Here is a 19,864-nt window from a genome sequence, read left to right as displayed (position 1 = left end):
TAAGTCCATCTCTGCCACAATTCCCCAAAGTCTTCTGGAAGTGGTTGTGGAAATGGGTATAGCAAAATATAGGCACATAGTCCAGAAATCAGAACACCAAGACTCTAATACTACCCAAGAAACCCTGAGAGGCTTGGCTTCCCATCCCAAATGAGGAGGGGTCTGCAGCAATTTCTAAAAATCCTTCCTGCTCCACTGCCCTAAAATTTCTAAGAAAAAAGCCAGAGTCACCTCCTGGGAAACCTGGGTATTCTGCCTCCTCCAGACAACATATAGAAGACAACTTATGGGGTGCCTGAGTGGCTCAGTCATTAAGTGTCTGCCTCCGGCTCAGGCCATGATCTCGAGGTTCTGGGATCAAGCCCCACATTGCTCTCCTTGCTCAGCAGGGAGACTGCTCCTCCCTTTCCACCCTGCTTGTGCTCTCTCTATCTCTGTCACTATCTCTGTCTCTTTTCTCTCTCAAATAAGTAAATAAAGATCTTTAAAAAAAAAAAAAGAAGAAGAAGAAGGCAACCATACCTTTTCACTGCACACCTCTGCTAGCAGTGATTTAGGACAGAAAAGTCAGAGGCAATATGGCAGACAACCTGAAAACTACCTCCAAAAAGTAAGGAAGGAACCAAATTGCGAATACTGTTTGTTATGGGCCTGGCTCCATCTAGTGCATTTTGAGATTATGTCAAGCTGGTTATTGCTATGTTGGTGTGTTCTACTTACAGCCATCTTGTGTTCTGACACCACATGAGCATTTACTGCTACTACATTTCTACTGAGCACATACTGTGTATGAGGCTCTGTGAATGTTGTATAATAAATTATTATTTTTTAAATACTTTATTTATTTGAGAGAGCACGAGCAGGGGGAGACATGGAGGAAAGGGAGAAGTGACTCCCCACTGAACAGGGAACCCAATGCAAGACTTGATCCCAGCACCCTGGGATCATGACCTGAGCTAAAGGTGGATGCCACCCAGGGCCCCCCCTTTTTTTTTCCTTGGTGGGCAGCAAAGCAAAGTTTATTGAGCAACAGTAAAGTGATAGGACAAAGCTCCCTAAGAGGGAGGGGGACCTGAGAGTATTGCTTGAATATTTCATAATAAATTATTTTAATGACAACCTGATAATTTCAGAGAGTCTAGAAGAAAAATATTAAATCCAATATTTTATTGAAACAAAAGTAGAATCAAAGTTAAGATATATTTGATAATTTTATAAGTCATAATAAGATGTGGAATATCTATCTCCATATCTGTGTTCTGAGATGGCACTCTATCAATGGTGTATACCTAGATATACACATGTAAAGAGTTAATCAAGGTTCATGACCCTGTCCATTCAAATTACTGGGATCTCATACTTCATTTGCACCTCACTTTCTCCCACTCCTGCAAATACCAACAACAACAGAGCTGAATTTTAAAATAGAAGAGAAGGTAATAAAGCTTATGGAAGATAATGAATAAAACAAATGTTTAGTTTGAGGAAAGATTTTTAAAATAATACTCCAAAATTGCATATCTTAATGAACATTTCATAGTAAAACAAAATGCTTTTGGACAATACGTGATATCATCAATAAAGTAAAAACAAAACAAAACAACAACAACAACAAAAACAAGTCATAAACTAAAAAAGGATATTTGTAATGGAATCTAGAATAAAGAATTGCTATAAATCAATTAAGAGACAACCCAAAAGGCAAAAAGAGCATATGAAAGTCTAAATGACCAGTACACATGAAAACTCATTAGTCATTAAAGAAATGTAAATTAAGACCACAAAAATATATGGTACAGCTATTGAATTAGCAAACAAAACAAAACACTGCTAATCCAAGCATTTGCATAGTAGGTTCATACTTTGATGGCCGGAGTGAACAGGCAGGTTAAAAGACAAAGAATTTTGTTTATCTTGTATACCTTTGTGTGGAGAAACTATCTCCCCAGGTTACATAGAATACATATGTGCTTTCAGGTAGGCAAGGGATTAGAAGTATGCTATCAGAAGTATGCTATTAGAAGTATGCTATCAGTAGTCTAGGAAGCCAACACATTAAAGTGGTCTTAGATTCGTCATGCCTTGGGGGTGCCTAAAGGAAGCAAAAATTAAATCTGAAGAAATGTATCCTTAATACAGACCTCACAAGAGTCCCACAGATAATAACTTTCAAACATGAACTTAAAATTCAAAATTATAAAACACAGGAGGAAACACAACACCATGAGTAAGAACCAGTAAAAATAATAAACTGCATATTTATACCCCTCAAGAATATCAGAGAAAGAATTTTGGGGTTATATAACTTAATAATTGTGCTTAAAATGTTAAAGTAATAAAAGATGGACTAAAAAACATTAGAAAGGAACACAGTACTATCCAAAAAGATCAGGCATATTTTGAAATAAAAAAAAAAAGAATAAGTAGGATTGAATAAAATAGTGAAAATTTAAAACTTGGCAGTCATGTTAAAATAGCAGATTAGATCCAGATGAAGAGAGAATTGCTTAGCTGAGAGAGATATATGAAAACCATTCCCAGAATGCAGCACAGAGAGATAAAGAAGTGGAAAATAGGAAAGAGAAGTTAAGAAAGGTATAGAATGAAAAGACCCTATTTACTATGTAATAGGAGTTCCAGAAAAAAATAACAAGGAAGAACTAATATACAAAGAGACAAATGGCCAAAAATTTTCCAGACCTGCAAGATAATAATACTCAGACTGAGGAACTGTGATCAATCCCCAAACAGAGTAAATATGTATCTACTTTGATATTATAATAAATATATAAAATGCCAGACGCACCTTGGGGGCTCAGTCAGTTGAGCAGCGAACTCTTGATTTTGACACAGGTCATGATCTCAGGGTTGTGAGATTGAGCCCGGTGTCTGGCTCCATGCTTGGTAGGAGTCAGCATGAGGTTCTCTACCTCAGCACCACACACCCCCATTCCCCTGGCTCGCATGCTGCCTCTTTCTCTCGCTAAAATAAGTAAATAGGTCTTTACTAAAAATAAATAAAAATAAAAATAAATATAGAATGCCAAAGAAAAAAAACTTACCCATAAAAAATGAGAGATTTACAGAAAATTCTCAATAGCAACAAGAGAAGTCAGAAATCAGTATGTTATCTCCAAAGTCTGAGAAAAAATAACTGTCAACTTAAGATTTTATGTTACTAAATGATTATTCAAGAATAAAGATGAAATAAAAATACATTTTCATCCAAATAAAAGCTGAAAGCATTTGCCACTACATATCCCCACTAAAGACATTTCTTCAGGGTGTCCCCGAAGAAGAAAAATTATCCTAGAAGGAAGGTATGAAGAGAAATAATTAAAGAATTGATCAACATGAGAATAAATGGCCAAAATAACATAATAAAACTAGATTATCTGGATAAAATTATATTGTTAAAGTGGTTGGAGGATACATGGACATTCATAATTTTCTTCTATATTCCTTTTGTGGTACTAAAATATTTTGTAGCAATTTTTTTAATAGTTCCAGGTAAAGGTCCTGTGAGTGGAAAGAGTTTGACCTACTTATAGAAGTGAAAAAGGCCAATGTATCTGGGACACAGTGAGGAGAAGTGATAAAAAATGAAGCTAGAGAGGTAAGCAGAAGTCAAATCACAAAGGCCTCAGATACCATGTTAAGGATTTGTGATAGCCAATAGGAAGCCATTAAAAGAATCCAAACAAATTATTTAAACAATATAAATTAAATGTTAAAAAGATAATTCTGCCTGCTGTATTTAAGAGGTCATGGTAAGTATCAAGACCCAAACATATACCATTGTATATCTCACTGGTCCTGATTTGTCCACTGGTCCTGATTTATTCAACTTCTGAGATTATCAAAGGCAAAATTCTCTCCAGCACATCTGGTAACATTCAGAGATAACTACTCTGTATTGTACCATATTAGATTCATTGTATGACCCAATAAGAACCCCTATGCAATGATATCATTTTTCCCACTTTTCCCCCATTCAATGAGATCATTTTTATTCAAATTACAGCACAGAATCCTTAGTGGTGTTGGGTCCATTATCAAAGGAACGAGACTGAGACCAAGTTACACAAAGCCTTAATCTATGCCAAGCATTAGAAGTTAGACTGACCGGCCAGGGAAATGAGGCTGAGACAAAGTGAAAGTTATGGAAAGCTTTATTCTGTGCCAAGCATTAGAAGTCAGACTGACGGGCCAGGGCCGCCTCCGGAGAGAGCGATGCCCCTTGGTCTTACAAACTAGTTTTTATAGGGCACAATCGCAGACATCTGCATATGTGGCTTTGGCTGATTGGATGTCTCCTACCTGTGTGTTTTAATAACGGTTACCTGGAACCGATACTAGTAACTGTTGAGGCGTTTATTAAACAACAAAATGGCCTTATTTTAGGTATGTGTTTTAGTAATAGTTACCTGGAACCAATATAAACAAAATGGCCTTGTTTTAGGTGTGTGTTTTAGTAACAGTTCCCTGGAACTGATATCAATAACTGTTGAGGCATTTATTAAACAACAAAATGTCTACCTAGGCAACATGGAGTCACTATGGCTAAGTAGGCCCAGGCGGGCCCTAGGGAGTTAACATGTTTTAATGTGGAATCGACCCTAACAGTGGAAAAGAAGATTGTCGCTACATGCTGGAGTATTATTGAATGCAGGGAGAAACGCAAAGGTTTCAAGAAGAAGCAGGTGGTTCTAAAGATGACTCATGGAGGATAAGGAGACTATAAGACAACAAAAAGGCAGGACTGGGTATTCCAGATGAGGGGGATATGGAATATTTTTCACAAAATTGCATAAGAATCAGCATGTTCTGGGGAACCTGGGTGGCTTAGCACATTGAACGCCTGACTCTTGATTTCCATTCCAATCATAATCTCAGAATGATCCAGCACCCCCCCCATTCTCCGTGGGGAGTCTGTTTGAGATTCTCTCCATCTACTTCTGCCCCTCCCTTTGTCTCAGGTGCACATACTCAATCTCTCTCTCAAATAAAATCTTAAAAAAAAAGGGAATCAGCATGTTTCATGGGAATATTGGTTTTATTTTTCATTTATTTATTTTCAGCATAACAGTATCATTATTTTTTTCACCACACCCAGTGCTCCATGCAATCCGTGCCCTCTATAATACCCACCACCTGGTACCCCGACCTCCCACCCCCCCACCACTTCAAACCCCTCAGATTGTTTTTCAGAGTCCATAGTCTCTCATGATTCACCTCCCCTTCCAATTTACCCCAACCCCTTTCTCTCTAACTCCCCATGTCCTCCATGCTTTTTGTTATGCTCCACAAATCAGTGAAACCATATGATAATTGACTCTCTCTGCTTGACTTATTTCACTCAGCAGAATCTCTTCCAGTTCCGTCCATGTTGCTACAAAAGTTGGGTATTCGTCCTTTCTGATGGAGGTATAATACTCCATAGTGTATATGGACCACATCGTCCCTATCCACTCATCCGTTGAAGGGCATCTTGGTTCTTTCCACAGTTTGGCGACCGTGGCCATTGCTGCTATAAACATTGGGGTACAGATGGCCCTTCTTTTCACTACATCTGTATCTGTGGAGTAAATACCCAGGAGTGCAATGGCAGGGTCATAGGGAAGTTCTATTTTTAATTTCTTGAGGAATCTCCACACTGTTCTCCAAAGAGGCTTCACCAACTTGCATTCCTACCAACAGTGGAAGAGGGTTCCCCTTTCTCCACATCCCCTCCAACACATGTTGTTTCCTGTCTTGTTAATTTTGGCAATTCTAACTGGTGTAAGGTGATATCTCAATGTAGTTTTAATTTGAATCTCCCTGATGGCTAGTGATGACGAACATTTTTTCATGTGTCTGATAGACATTTGTATGTCTTTATTGGAGAAGTGTCCGTCCATATATTCTGCCCATTTTTTGATATGATTGTCTGTTTTGTGTGTGTTGAGTTTGAGGAGTTCATTATAGATCCTGGACATCAACAAAAATAAAACTGGGGGCATCACATTACCTGATTTCAAGCTTTACCACAAAGCTGTGATCACCAAGACAGCATGATACTGGCATAAAAACAGACACATAGACCAGTGGAACAGAGTAGAGAGCCCAGATATGGACCCTCAACTCTATGGTCAAATAATCTTTGACAAAACAGGAAAAAATATACAGTGGAAAAAAGACAGTCTCTTCAATAAATGGTGCTGGGAAAACTGGGCAGCTATATGTAGAAGAATGAAACTCGACCATCCTCTTACACTGTACACAAAGATAAACTCAAAATGGATAAAAGACCTCAATGTGGACAGAAATCCATCAGAATCCTAGAGGAGAACATAGACCGTAATCTCTTCGATATCAGCCACAGCAACTTCTTTCAAGGTATGTCTCCAAAGGCAAAGGAAACAAAAGCGAAGATGAACTTTTGGGACTGCATCAAAATCAAAAGCTTCTGCACAGCAAAGGAAACAGTCAAGAAAACAAAGAGGCAACCCACGGAATGGGAGAAGATATTTGCAAATGGGAATACTGGTTTGATCAGTACTTTAAATTCCGTTATAGAATAGTAGTAGAAACCATTGGATGAATAGCATGTGGAGAGATTAAGAAATTAATATGTTCTCCTGAGGTATAAACATTTTAAGCAGGGATGAGCTTTTGAACATATTTTTATTTTTTTTAATGTAGAGGGAAAATAAGAAATATATTGCAGACTTTTATTCTTAACCTCTTCAAGCATCCTGCCATCCTTAGGTGCTTCCTTCACAACATACCTGCAACATTCCTACCAGATTACTGCAGCCCTTGCTCATACAACTTCACCAGCATTCTACTGCTTAAAGCGTAAAGTCCAAACTCCTTAGTACAACGTTTAGGACTCTCCAAAATTCGACCCCAACATACCTCTCCAAAAAATTTACTTTAAGGAAATTAATGCTCCCACCAAATGGCCGAAAAATAAGTCCTGAGGAGGCCACTGTATCCCACCTACTTTCCTTTGTTTATGCCATTCTTTCTCTCCAGAATGCTGGATTTTCTGTTTACTAGTTAGTCCTATCCAGGTTTTAAGGTCTAAAGCAAACCCCTATGTCCTCTAGGAAGGCTTTTTATACCACTGTAGGATCACACTGACATCATCTCTCGGAATTCAGTAATTGTTTTTGTCTCTAACCCTCCTCTGGTACTGAACACAAGCTACCCTACCAGAAGTTACCGTTTTAGATAGAGGGTTATATACCTCTTAAGAAGGAACAAGTTAGTTTATAAAATTCTTACCATCCCCAACTGCTCCCAGCAGTGCCTTGTACACCATTATGCTCAACAACTGTTAAACATGACCAGGCCTTAATTTGAAATCATAAACGGACTCTCCCCACCGGTAGCTTTTGATAAGTTCTCCAGGAAGGTTACTATTAACCACACCCTCAAAGGCCTAGCACACCGGTTTAGGCTTCTGGCCCTGACACACTAAGGGAAGATGGATTACTTCAGTATAAAAGACTGGCAACAACAGTCAACAACAACGTAAGTAATGATATGAGAAATCTGAATTTCAATGCAGTAAGAGTGCTAAAGTGGTGGGCTTTTAGTAAAGATTTTTAAGTAAAAAGGTTTCCAACTTGTGGTGCCCTTTCTCAGAACAAAGCCGCCCAAAGCAAAACCACAAACAGCCATCCCAGCACCTGGAAAGACGCCCCAGCAAAGCAAGCTGAGGAGGCGGGCTTTCATCACTTTGATTGGCTATCTGGAGACGCCTGCCTCTGATGATTGGTAGCTGCCGCGAAGGACGCCGGGACTGGCACGTGGTACCGGTCTTCGGAGCCAAAAGGGGACAGAGATGGCGGCGGAAGCTTCTACAGCTCGATTCACGTTGTCTTCTTATCAACAGATGGGGAGGAAGAGTCGGCCCTGGGGTACTGCTGAGATTCAGTGTACTCAGTGTGGAAGAAGGGTGTCCAGAGTTTCTGGTGAGGACATTGAGGGTGGTCCCCTTATGGCCCTGCTCTGCCTTGGCCACGGGCCCTTCAAGGGCTCCATCCCAATCAGGCCGCTGGGTGCGGAGACCTGAAAGCGAGGCCCACCCGGAAGTCTGAAAGCCAAGTGAGCTGCCAATGTAGGGGGGGGGGGGGGAGCCGGGGCGGTGGGGAATGAGGGGCGACTGTTCAGTTGCCGCAGCAATATGGACCAGGAAAACTGTCTCCGGGCCCACCCTCAGGGCAGCTAAGAAATCCTCTGTGGTCGGTTGTTAGTGGTTCCATGCTTCTCCAGAGCTTTCCCACCCTGCATCTCCGTCTCCCCTTTTTTCACTGATTCTGTTAGGGGATAGTGTGTGAGCTCTCTTAAGCACTATTTCGAAAACTTCCCCAGGTTCACAAGTTCATGGAAGAGTAGATGTAAAAATTTAGCCCATGGTCTCATGATCTAGAAGTAATGAAATTTAATTTTCCTGTGTAGTTTTTTTGTAGGAGTAACAGGTAGACCACTTTAAAATTCTCCTGGATTAAAAAACAGGTGTTTGGGATTGGGAGGGAGGCATTATTGCTCAGTTTGGCTTAAGGCATTGTTTGGGAGAAGATTTGTTCCTGTTGTGAAAAATACACTGTACTCCTATTGATCTGATTTAGAATCTACTCAAATGAAGACACATTCAATTACTTTAATTTAAAATGCCTTAGAGTGCTGTCTCTGACGGAGAGGAGTTGTTGAATTTCGAACTGCGGCTGCTGAAAATGAAGTCTTATTACCAACCCCATGACTGTTTATACTTTCAAAGTGAAAGTCGTTAATTTTCTCAGTCCTCCAAGATGGACTCTGATTAAGGGACATGGACCTTTGTAGAGAAAGTTGGTTGTATTTTAGGGTGGAGAGGCAAACTTCTTCAACTCTGTTTTGTTTTTAATCACTGCTGTTACATAGAAAACCTCCAGTGTTTGAAAGAAATAAGTTGTTTGCAACAGGACCTTTTAAAATCACTCATTCTTCCCTATGTTTGTATTGTAATGCCCAGAAATACTCCAGATGGTGTTTACTGCATATAAAATTGTGAAAGTGCTTTGTAAGCTGTGATGCAAAACAGATTAGACTTGAACAATATCAGAAAATTTATAAAGATAGAACAGTTAAACAAATTTCATTTCTTTGGTAGTATCTCTGGAATTTAAATAGAACTTTAAATTTAGCTTGGTCATAAGCAAGTTTCATATATTTCACTTGGCTTGAAAACTAAGGAGTTTTTTAGTCAAAAGAATATAATTCTTATAAATCAGCAAGAACACTAATTTTTTTGCCAATTAAAGATGACTGATTTAATCTAATAGTTTTCCTTTTTTCTTGCAAAGTGTTTTTAAAATGACAACTTTTCCAGTTACATAGCTAAAACAAATATGTTTATTATGATAAATGTCAAATTCTGTTTAGAGCATTAAAATCTTGATATTAGGTTTTCACTCAAGATTATGGTATTTCCCCTCATAATCTCTGGGTTTGTGAGAATGATCTTTATGTGGGTCATGTGGGTGTAACAATAGTAGCATCTGGTTTCTGTCCTTGTCATTATCTTAGATCATTGTAAGAGATGGGTATTTCCAGTGTCTCATCTGCCCTCCTTACTCCCTTCACAGGGTTGGAAATATAAGTTAGTAGAGGCAATAGTATCAAGTAGAAAGAATATTGGACTTGGAAACAGAACTAGGCTGGAGTCTAGATTATACCATTTACTTAGCCAGATCACCAAAATATTTACCGTATTCTAAGTTGAATATAACCTTCCCAAGTCTGCTTAGCTGTGATATTTACAAAGATCAAATAAAGTATGTCAGAATATTTTGTATCATTATAAGATATGGCAAATTCAAAGATTATAGGTACCAAAAACTATCTAAATTAGTGCAAACTATATTACATAATACTGCCTGGTTTTTGATCTGGAGTTTGTTTTTTTTTTTTTTTCCTGACTTAACGTAGTTTCTCCTGAATTTTGTTTAGTAATTCCTACATTTTGAATGAAGTTTGGTATCTTTTCTTGTAAATGAGCATCCTCTTTAACTTTCCCCTCTGATTAATGCATCATTCAATCCATTCAATTCAGTTCATTCAATGCTAACAAATTGCTAAAAGTTTAACAGAATTTCATCAATAGGTCACCACCATGAACTACAATGTGGACATGCTTTTTGTGAACTGTGCTTGTTAATAACTGAAGAATACAGCACAATTATATGCCCTGATTGTGAGGTAAGTTTTATCATCTTTCATCTTTAATACATTACAACCTAATGTTAAAGGTTAAGATGTTACAGAAAACATACTTCTAGTTGGAACCTAAAAACTTGCATTTTTGCTGCTGACTCTTAAAGAAGCTTAACAAAAGATAAAGCCTTTCTGAGTCATTTTATAATTGTTCAGAGTGATCAAAAAGAATACAGAGTTAAAGTTCTGTATTAATCAGCCTACATATTTTTTGACTCTTTGGAGACTTCTGTGGAAAATTGCCTTTTTCTTTATTTTTATTTAAGTATATTCCTTTCAAATTCCTGCCCTTCTTTACCACACCAATACCACGCAATCAAATTTTGCACTCCCCTGGCCCTCAATCTTTGTGTGTCATCAAATCTACATTTGTAGAGATGCCATAGTTTAAAAAAGAGGAGCAAAATAGTGGCCTCAAGTTAACTTCAGAGACATTAAAAAAAATAGTCACACTATAGACCCATGATAATGAGAACAAATCAGGATTTCAAGTAAAATTTAATGAACATCTTTGCATTTGCTACAAATACAAATGTATTCAATTTATATAGTATGTCCCTAGAAAATTGTCTTAATCTCTAAATTGTTAACGTTCCCCTTGAGATAACCAGATACTAAGGGTTTGTTTGTATTCACTGGGTCAATGAGGAAAAACAATACAGAGACAGGAGACCTGGAATGCAGTCCTAGTTCTATCACACTAAGCCTGAATTTCCTTATTTGTGAGATGGAAATAATACAGGCTTTTCTTTGGATTAAAGAGTCAAATTTGATTATATTGAAGTTTTCTATAGGCTTCAAAACCATTAAAATAACTGTTATAATCGACCCGTGATTATTTAAGTGTGGATTAATTGGCTTGTGGGTTAAACATGGTGAAAATACATACATTTATATAAATTTGTGAAGGTTTTAATTAGAGCAGAAACATTTACATATTAAAAATGTCTATTTAGGAATTACATACTTTACAAATATTGATCTTTATTGTGAAAGCTATCCTTCTCCTGTTTGGTTTTTTTGTTTGTTTGTTTGTTTGGTTGGTTGGTTTTGGTTTTGGGTTTTTTTGGTCAGTGGGCTCCTCACATGTGGTTTGACTACATAGTTAAAGCAAAGGGGAGCCTTGTTCCTTTGGTCATAATGGAGCATCCCTGACTAATTCATTCTTGTGATGGGTAAAGAATAAGGAAAGGGGAATAAGCAGGCAGATGGAACTGTCTCTGCTTATACTCATCCTGTTCTAATATTCAAAAAAACAGGCAAATTTATTAGAACAGTAACTTTTCCCTTTTTTGGCAAATGATTTCATGTTCAATGGCCTTAAATCATTATACTTCTATTAATTTATAAACATATATAAATGTTTATGGTATGTTTACAAATATTGGTTTTGGTTTTAGGTTTGTGATAAATCTATTTTATATCATTTTGACTAGGTCTGACTTTGGAAGATCTGTGATTTTTCTTATCCTTCCCTCCTGTCTCCCATTTTCCTTGTGCTGTTAGCCCAGGGAATTGACAAAGGACTGTAATTGGATTCTTCAGATGGAATAAAGCTGGTCACTACTTTTTAAAAAAGTTGTATTTATTTGCGAGCGAGAGATAGAGAAAGCACGAGTGGATGTGGGGAGGAAGAAGCATCCTCCCTGCTGATCAGGGAGCTCCGCTGATGCAGGGCTTGATACCAGGACCCCTGGGATCATGACTTGAGCCCAAAGCAGATGGTTAACCAACTGAACCACCCATGTGCCCCGGCTGATCACTTAAGGGAGTCCCTTCAAGAAACCTTTCTGAAATTGTTACCACTCTTTTATTAGTTTTCAAAATTTGGGATTTTTGCTAATATCTAATATTTATTTGGAAAAAGAAGGAAGAATCTAAATTAGTAAGAATGAATCTATAGAATATTTCAGTACTGTAGATTATTATTTTTTTTTGCCTTTATCTACTTTTTTTATTTTTTATTTTTTATAAACATATAATGTATTTTTATCCCCAGGGGTACAGATCTGTGAATCGCCAGGTTTACACACTTCACAGCACTCACCAAAGCATATACCCTCCCCAATGTCCAATTATTTTTGTATTATGTGCTCTTTTCTAAAAAGTAAGATTTAGGGGCTCCTGGGTGGCTCAGTATGTTAAGCCTCTACCTTTGGTACAGGTTATGATCCCAGGGCCTTGGGATTAAGACCTGCATCAGGCTACCTGCTCAATCGGGAGCCTGCTTCATCCTCTCTTTCTCCCTGCTGCTCCCCTGTTTGTGCTCTCTCGAATAAATAAAATCTTTAAAAAAAAAAAAAAAAGAAAGTAAGATATAAATACCTATATTCACATTAGGCTTGTATTTATAATTTATCTTTAATTTTGAAGACCTACATAATGCTGTCTGTTTCAAATTTAAACCTAAATTGATTCCACTCAGAATAATGATATACTTTTGTTCTTACTTCTGAGTTTGGGTGAATATGGATTTATCTTTTTATTTTTCATAGTTGTATAGCTTTTGATAATATCTGTTCTGTGCTTTTGATTGATATTAATTGTTAATAATAACCATTCTGCGTTTTGCACAGCAAGATGGCAGATTTTGTTCAGAGGATCATACTTAGGTATCATCCCAGAAATACTGTATTGATTTCTTGGACCTGAGTCCAAAAATATACTATATGAAGAGATAAGGATAAGTTATCTAATCAAGGCTTCGGCTTGAGGTCTCAGGTCATGAGACCTTCAGCTCAGGTCATGATCTCGGGGTCCTGGGATGGAGTCCTGCATCAGGCTCTCTGCTCAGCAGGGGGCTGCTTCCCTTCCTCTCTCTGCCTACTTGTGATCTCTCTCTGTCAAATAAATAAATAAAATCTTAAAAAAAAATCCCATGTGGATCGGAAATGTTAATAATATGCAAATTAAAAATGTAAACTAGAAGAAATATAATTGTATTTTCTTGGGTGGGGAAGCCTTGTTAAACATATCACTGAAATGAGGAACCATAAAATACTGGCTAAATTTACCACACCTTTTCATTTATAGTTAACAAAAACAAACCAAAAAACCGACCAGAAATAAAACTTAGATGACAAGCTGTGGGGGTGGGAAGAGAACCTCTATTTTGTAAATTACATGTTAATCTTTATACAATTTTAACTGAAATATTTTAAGTCAATTGTATTTAATACTTTCTTAAATTATCTGAAAGAGGTTTTCTGTATTAAATCTGTTCATAGTAACATTCATCTCTTACTATGAAATGTGAAACCAAAGGGGGATAAATGAGTCGGCATATAGAAATTAAGGATTTAGCTCCCAATTTTGGGGGGTAGCATTCTTTTTCTGGGGGAGTAGCATTCTTAAAAATAGCATTTTGGTCAGTGTGATGGTCAAAAGGAACACTTTACCCCTAAATATCTAATAAAACTTGGATATCTTTAGTATGTTATACCTAAAACCTCGACAGACTATCCTCCCCCCCCAACCAAAAAAGTATATGTAAGTGGGAGGCTGTAACATTTAGACGTCTGCTTTATTTTTCTTAGCAACATTAATGTTAACTTATTTTCATGAGAGTCTCCTACAGTTACTTTTTAAAAAGTTTTATGTGTGCAAATTTAAATTAAATCAATAGGTAGTACTATGTAGAAGGAAAGATGCATTTTAACTCAAAATTGAGTTCACATTTAATAATAGCTAATGGATATGCCTAATGTATAGATCTTAGCTTAGTTTTTAAATATTGGCTAATATCCTACAATTACTTTTAATGGCTTCATAATAAACCATTATACATTAATTTTTTCTTTTTATTAAGATTTTGTTTGAGCGAGAGGGAGTACAAGCTAAGGGGAGAGGGAGAAGCAGCTTCCCACTGAGCAGGGAGCCTGACGCAGGGCTATATCCCAGCACTCCAGGATCATGACCTGAGCCCAAGGCAGATGCTTAACCAACTGAACCACCCAGGCACCACTTTAAGCGCTATAATTTTTTTTAAAGATTTTATTTATTTATTTGACAGAGAGAGACAGGGAGAGAGGCAACACAAGCAGGAGCAGTGGGACAGGGAGAAACAGGCTTCCCTCTGAGCAGGGAACCTGACACCCTGGGCTCTATCCCAGGATTCTGGGATAATGATCTGAGCTGAAGGCAGACGCTTAATGACTGAGCCACCGAGGTGCCGCAAAGTGCTATAATTCTTAACCAATCCCATTATTATAAACATATAGTTGGTTTTCAAAATTTCTCACTTTGTCTTTATATAATCTCAAAACCACTCCTACAAAAAAAATTCTATGAGAAAATTCTGTGAATTTCTAACTCCCAAACAAATCCATGTCCAAATTTGTCAGATTTATGCTTAATGTTTTGCAATTTGATGGGCAAGAAATAGATCTATCCTTTTTTATCATTATTATGTTAGTCACCACACAGTACATCATTAGTTTTTGATGTAGTGTTCCATGATTCATTGTTTTCATATAACACCCAGTGCTCCATGCAATCCGTGCCCTCCTTAACACCCACCACCAGGCTCACCCATTCCCCAAACCCTCTCTCCTCTAAAACCCTCAGTTTGTTTCTCAGAGTCCATAGTCTGTCATGGTTCACCTCTTACTCTGATTTCTCCCCCTTCATTTTTCCCTTCCTTCTCCTAATGTCCTCCATGCTATTCCTTATGTTCCACAAATAAATGAAACCATATGATATTTTATGTTCTGTGTTGTCTTATTTCACTCAGCATAATATCCTCCAGTCCCATCCATGTTGATGCAAAAGTTGGGTATTCATCCTTTCTGATAGCTGAGTAATATTCCTTTGTGTATATGGACCACATCTTCTTTATCCATTCTTCTTTTGAAGGGTATCTTGACTCTTTCCACAGTTTGGCTATTGTGAACATTGCTGCTGTGAACACGAGTGCATATGCCCTTCTTTTCACTACATTTGTATCTTTGGGGTAAATACCCAGTAGTTCAGTTGCTGGGTCATAGGGTAGTTCTACTTTTAATTTTTTGAGGAACTTCCACACTGTTTTCCAAAGTGGCTTCACCAACTTGCCACCCACTAGGATTCCCACCGACCGTGTAAGAGGATTTCCCTTTCTCCACATCCTTTCCAACATATGTTGTTTCTTGCCATGTTGATTTTTGCCATTCTGACTGGTGTAAGGTAGTATCTCAATGTGGTTTTGATTTGAATTTCCCTGATGGCTAATGATGATGAATACTTTTTCATGTCTGCTAGCCATTGGTATGTCTTCTTTGGAGAAGTGTCTGTTCATGTCCTCTGCCCATTTTTTGATGTGATTATCTGTTTTTCAGGTGTTGAGTTTGAGAAGTTCTTTATAGATCTTGAATATCACCCCTTTGTCTGTAGTGTCATTTGGAAATATCTTCTCCCATTCCTTGGGTTTCCTCTTTGTTTTATTGACTGTTTCTATTGCTCTGCAGAAGATTTTGATCTTGATGAAGTTCCCAAAAGTTCATTTTTGCTTTTGTTTCCTTTGCCTTTGGAGATGTGTCTTGAAAGAAGTTGCTGTGGCCATGTTGAGGAGGTTACTGCCTATGTTCTCTAGGATTTTGATGGATTTGTGTCTCACATCAAGGCCTTTCACCCATTTTGAGTTTATCTTTGTGTATGGTATGAGAATGGTCAACTTTCATTCTTCTATACATAGCTGTTCAATTTTCCCAGCACCATTTATTGAAGAGACTGTCTTTTTCCATTGGATATTTTCCCCTGCTTTGTCAAAGATAAGTTGATCATGGAGTTGAGAGTCCATATCTGGGCTCTCTGTTCTGTTCCATTGGTCTATTTATCTGTCTTTGTGCCAGTATCATGCTGTCTTGGTGATCACAGCTTTGTAATAAAGCTTGAAGTCAGCAGCATGATGCCCCAGCTTTGTTTTTCTTTTTCAACATTTCCTTGGAGTTTCAGGTTTTCTGGTTCCATACAAATTTTAGGATTGTTTGTTTCAGCATTTTGAAAAATGCTGGTCAAATTTTGATCCGGATGGCGTTGAACATCTAGATTGCTCTGGGCAATGTAGATATTTTAACAATGTTTATTCTTCCAATTCATGAGCATAGAATGTTTTTCCATCTTTTTGTGTCTTCTTCAGTTTCTTTCACAAGTGTTTTGTAGTTCATGGAGTATAGATACTTCATCTCTTTGGTTAGGTTTATTCCCAGGTATCTTATGGTTTTTGGTGCTATTGTGAATGGAATCAATTATCTAATTTCTCTTTCTGCAGTTACTTTGCTAGTGTATAAGAAAGCAACTGATTTCTGTGCATTGATTTTGTAACCTGCCACATTACTGAATTGCTGTATGAGTTCTAATAGTTTGGGGGTAGAGTCTTTTGGCTTTTCCACATTTGAGTATCATGTCATCTTGGAAGAGAGTGAGTTTGACTACTTCTTTGCCAATTTGAATACCTTTTCATTTATTTTTGTTGTCTGATTGCTGTTACTAGGGCTTCTAGTACTATGCTGAAAAGTAGTGGTGAGAGTGTGCATCCTTGTGTTCCTGGTCTCAGTGGAAAGGCTTTCAGCTTTTCCCCATTGAGAATGATATTTGTTGTGGGTTTTTCATAGATTGATTTTATGAAGTTGAGACATGTTTCCTCTATCCCTGTTCTCTGAGGAGTTTTAATTAAGAAAGGGTGCTGTATTTTGTCAAATGTTTTTTCTGTATCAATTAAGAGGACCATGTGGTTTTTGTCTCTTCTTATTTATGTGTTCTGTCACATTGACTGATTTGCGAAACGTTGAACTACCTTGCTTCCCAGGGATAAATCCTACCTGGTTGTGATGGATAATCCTTTTAATTACTCTTGGATCCTATTAGCTAGGATCTTGCTGAGAATTTTGGCATCCATATTCATCAGGGATATTGGTCTGAAATTCTTTTTGATGGGGTCTTTGCCTGGTTTGGGGATCAGGGTAATGCTGATACTCATAGGAGTCTGGAAATTTTCCTTCTGTTTCTATTTTTTGAAACAGCTTCAGGAGAATAGGTATAATTTCTTCTTTGAATGTTTGGTAGAATTCCCCAGGGAATCCGTCAGGTCCTGGGCTCTTGTTTTTGGGGAGGTTTTTGATCACTGCTTCACTCTTGTTACTGATTATAGGTCTATTCAGGTTATCAATTTCTTCCTGTTTCAGTCTCAGTAGTTTATAGGTTTCCAAGAACGCATCCATTTCTTCCAGGTTGCTTAATTTATTTTCATAGAGATGTCAATAATACTTTCTGATAATTATATTTATTTCCTTGGTGTTAATTGTGATCTCTCCCCTTTCATTCATAATTTTATTAATTTGGATCCTGTCCCTTTTCTTTTGGTAAATCTGGCCAATGGTTTATCGATCTTATTAATTCTTCACAGAACTGGCTTCGAGTTTCATTAATGTGTTCTACCGTATTTTTGGTTTCTAATTCATTGATCTCTGCTCTAATCTTAATTATTTCCATCCTCATGCTGGGTTATGTTTAATTTGTTGTTCATTCTTCAAATCTTTAAGGTGTAAAGATAGTTTGTGTATTTGGAATTTTTCTGTTTTTTTGAGTGAGGCTTGGATAGCTATGTATTTCCCCCTTAGGACCTCCTTTGCCATATCCCATAGGTTTTGGACCGATGTGTCTTTGTTCTCATTGGTGTCCATGAATTGATTAAATTCTTCTTTGATTTCCTGATTGGCCCAAACTTTCTTTTTTTTTTTTTTTTTTAAGATTTTATTTATTTATTTGACAGAGGGAGAGAGATCACAAGCAGGCAGAGAGGCAGGCGGGGTGGGGGGCGGGAAGCAGGCTCCCCGCGGAGCAGAGAGACCAACGTGGGGCTTGATCCCAGGTCCCTGAGATCATGACCTGAGCCGAAGGCAGAGGCTTTAACACACTGAGCCACCCAGGTGCCCTGGCCCAAACTTTCTTAAGCAGGATGGTCTTTAGCTTTCAAGCGTTTGAATTTCTTCCAAACTTTTTCTTGTGATTGAGTTCCAGTTTCAAAGCATTGTAGTCTGAGAATACGCAGGGAATAATCTCAGTCTTTTGGTATTGGCTGAGACCTGATTTGTGACCCAGTATGTGGACTATTCTGGAGAAAGTTCCATTTATGCTTGAGAAGAATGAGTATTCTGCTATTTTAGGGTGAAATGTTCTGTATATATATATATGAGGTCCATCTGGTCCAGTGAGTCATTCAAAGCTTTTGTTGTTTTGTTGATTTTCTGCTTACTTGATCTGTCTGTTGCTGAGAGTGGAGTGTCAAGGTCTCCTACAATTAATATATTATTATCAGTATGTCTATTTTGGTTAACAGTTGGCTTATGTAGTTGGCTGCTCCCATGTTAGGGGCACAGATATTTTACAATTGTTAGATCCTCTTGTTGGATAGAAACTTTAAGAATGATACAGTGTCCTTCTGTATCTCTAACTACAGTCTTTAGCTTAAATCTAATTTTCTGATAATAAGAATTGCTACCCCAGTTTTCTTTTAAGGTCCATTGGCATGAAAGATAGTTCTCCATCCCTTCACTTTGTTTGGATGTATTTTAAGGTTCAAAATTAGTCTCTTGTAGACAACGTGTGGATGGGTCCTGTCTTTTTATCCAATCTGCAACCCTGTGCTGTTTTATGGGAACATTTAGGCTGTTCACATTGAGAGTGATTATTGAGAGTGGTAAGATTTGATTGTCATCATGTTGCCTGTGAAGTCCTTGTTTCTGTGGATTGTCTCTGTATATTTCTGTTCTATATCACCCTTGGGGTCTTTCTCCTTTTATGGACCCCCTCTTAATATTTATTGCAGGGTTGGCTTAGTGGTCACATATTCTTTCAGTCTCTGATGGTCCTCTAAGCTTCTTATCTTTCCATCCATTCTGAATGACAGCCTTGCCAAGTAAAGAATTCCTGGCTGCATATTCTTCTCATTTAGTACTCTGAATATGTCTTGGCAGCCCTTTCTGGCTTGTCAGGTCTCTGTGGGTAGGTCTGACATTATTCTGATGTTCCTCCCTCTGTATATAAGGAATCTCTTCCTCCTAACTACCCTTAAAATGGTTTCCTTGGTTCTAAGATTTGCGAGTTTTACTACTACATGCCTGGGTGTTGGTCTGCCCTCATTGATCTTGTGTGTCCTCTTTGCCGCTAGGACACAATTATTTGTTTCATTCCCCAGATTAGGGAAGTTCTCTGCTATGATTTGGTCAGATAAATCTTCAAGTTCTCTGTCTCTGTCTCTGTCTCTCTCTCTCCTCCCCACCCCCTCAGGGATCCCAGTAATTATGACATTGGAACATTTCATGGCATCATTTATTTCTCTAATTGTGTTTCCATGGATTTTAAGCTCTTTGTTCCAGACCTCCTCCTGCTCCTCCTTTTCTGTCAGTTTGTCTTCGAGATCACTAATTTATTTTTCTGATTTATTTACTCTAACTGTTAGAATGTACCTCACTGATAGTATTTTTAAGTTCTACCAATCTGCTCTCACTCCTGCCCTTAATGAATCTGTGTGCATTGTCTTCATAACTGCTACCTTGGGGTCTATTTTCTGACAAATCCATTTGGGAGATGCCACTGTCTCTGGGTTTTTTCTTTGTTGAGAGTTCCTCCTCCTAGTCATTCT

The 19,864-nt window shown here is 37.8% G+C and overlaps 1 protein-coding gene across 1 annotated transcript in view; it reads left to right on the top strand.

Annotated features, from left to right (window-relative positions):
- The first annotated feature begins 7,820 nt into the window (after positions 1–7,820).
- Positions 7,821–19,864, top strand: part of RNF17 (ring finger protein 17) — a 166,854-nt gene continuing 154,810 nt past the window's right edge. The window contains exons 1-2 of the mRNA XM_032314687.1: positions 7,821–7,964; positions 10,136–10,230. Of these exons, the coding sequence (XP_032170578.1) occupies positions 7,835–7,964; positions 10,136–10,230 (225 nt within the window). The 5' untranslated portion in view covers positions 7,821–7,834. The remainder of the gene's footprint in view (positions 7,965–10,135; positions 10,231–19,864) is intronic.

Source organism: Mustela erminea, chromosome 15, assembly GCF_009829155.1.
Source record: "Mustela erminea isolate mMusErm1 chromosome 15, mMusErm1.Pri, whole genome shotgun sequence".
NCBI lineage: Eukaryota > Metazoa > Chordata > Mammalia > Carnivora > Mustelidae > Mustela > Mustela erminea.
The sequence above is the reverse complement of the archived record's forward strand: the minus strand, read 5'-3'. Positions and strand labels throughout refer to the sequence as shown.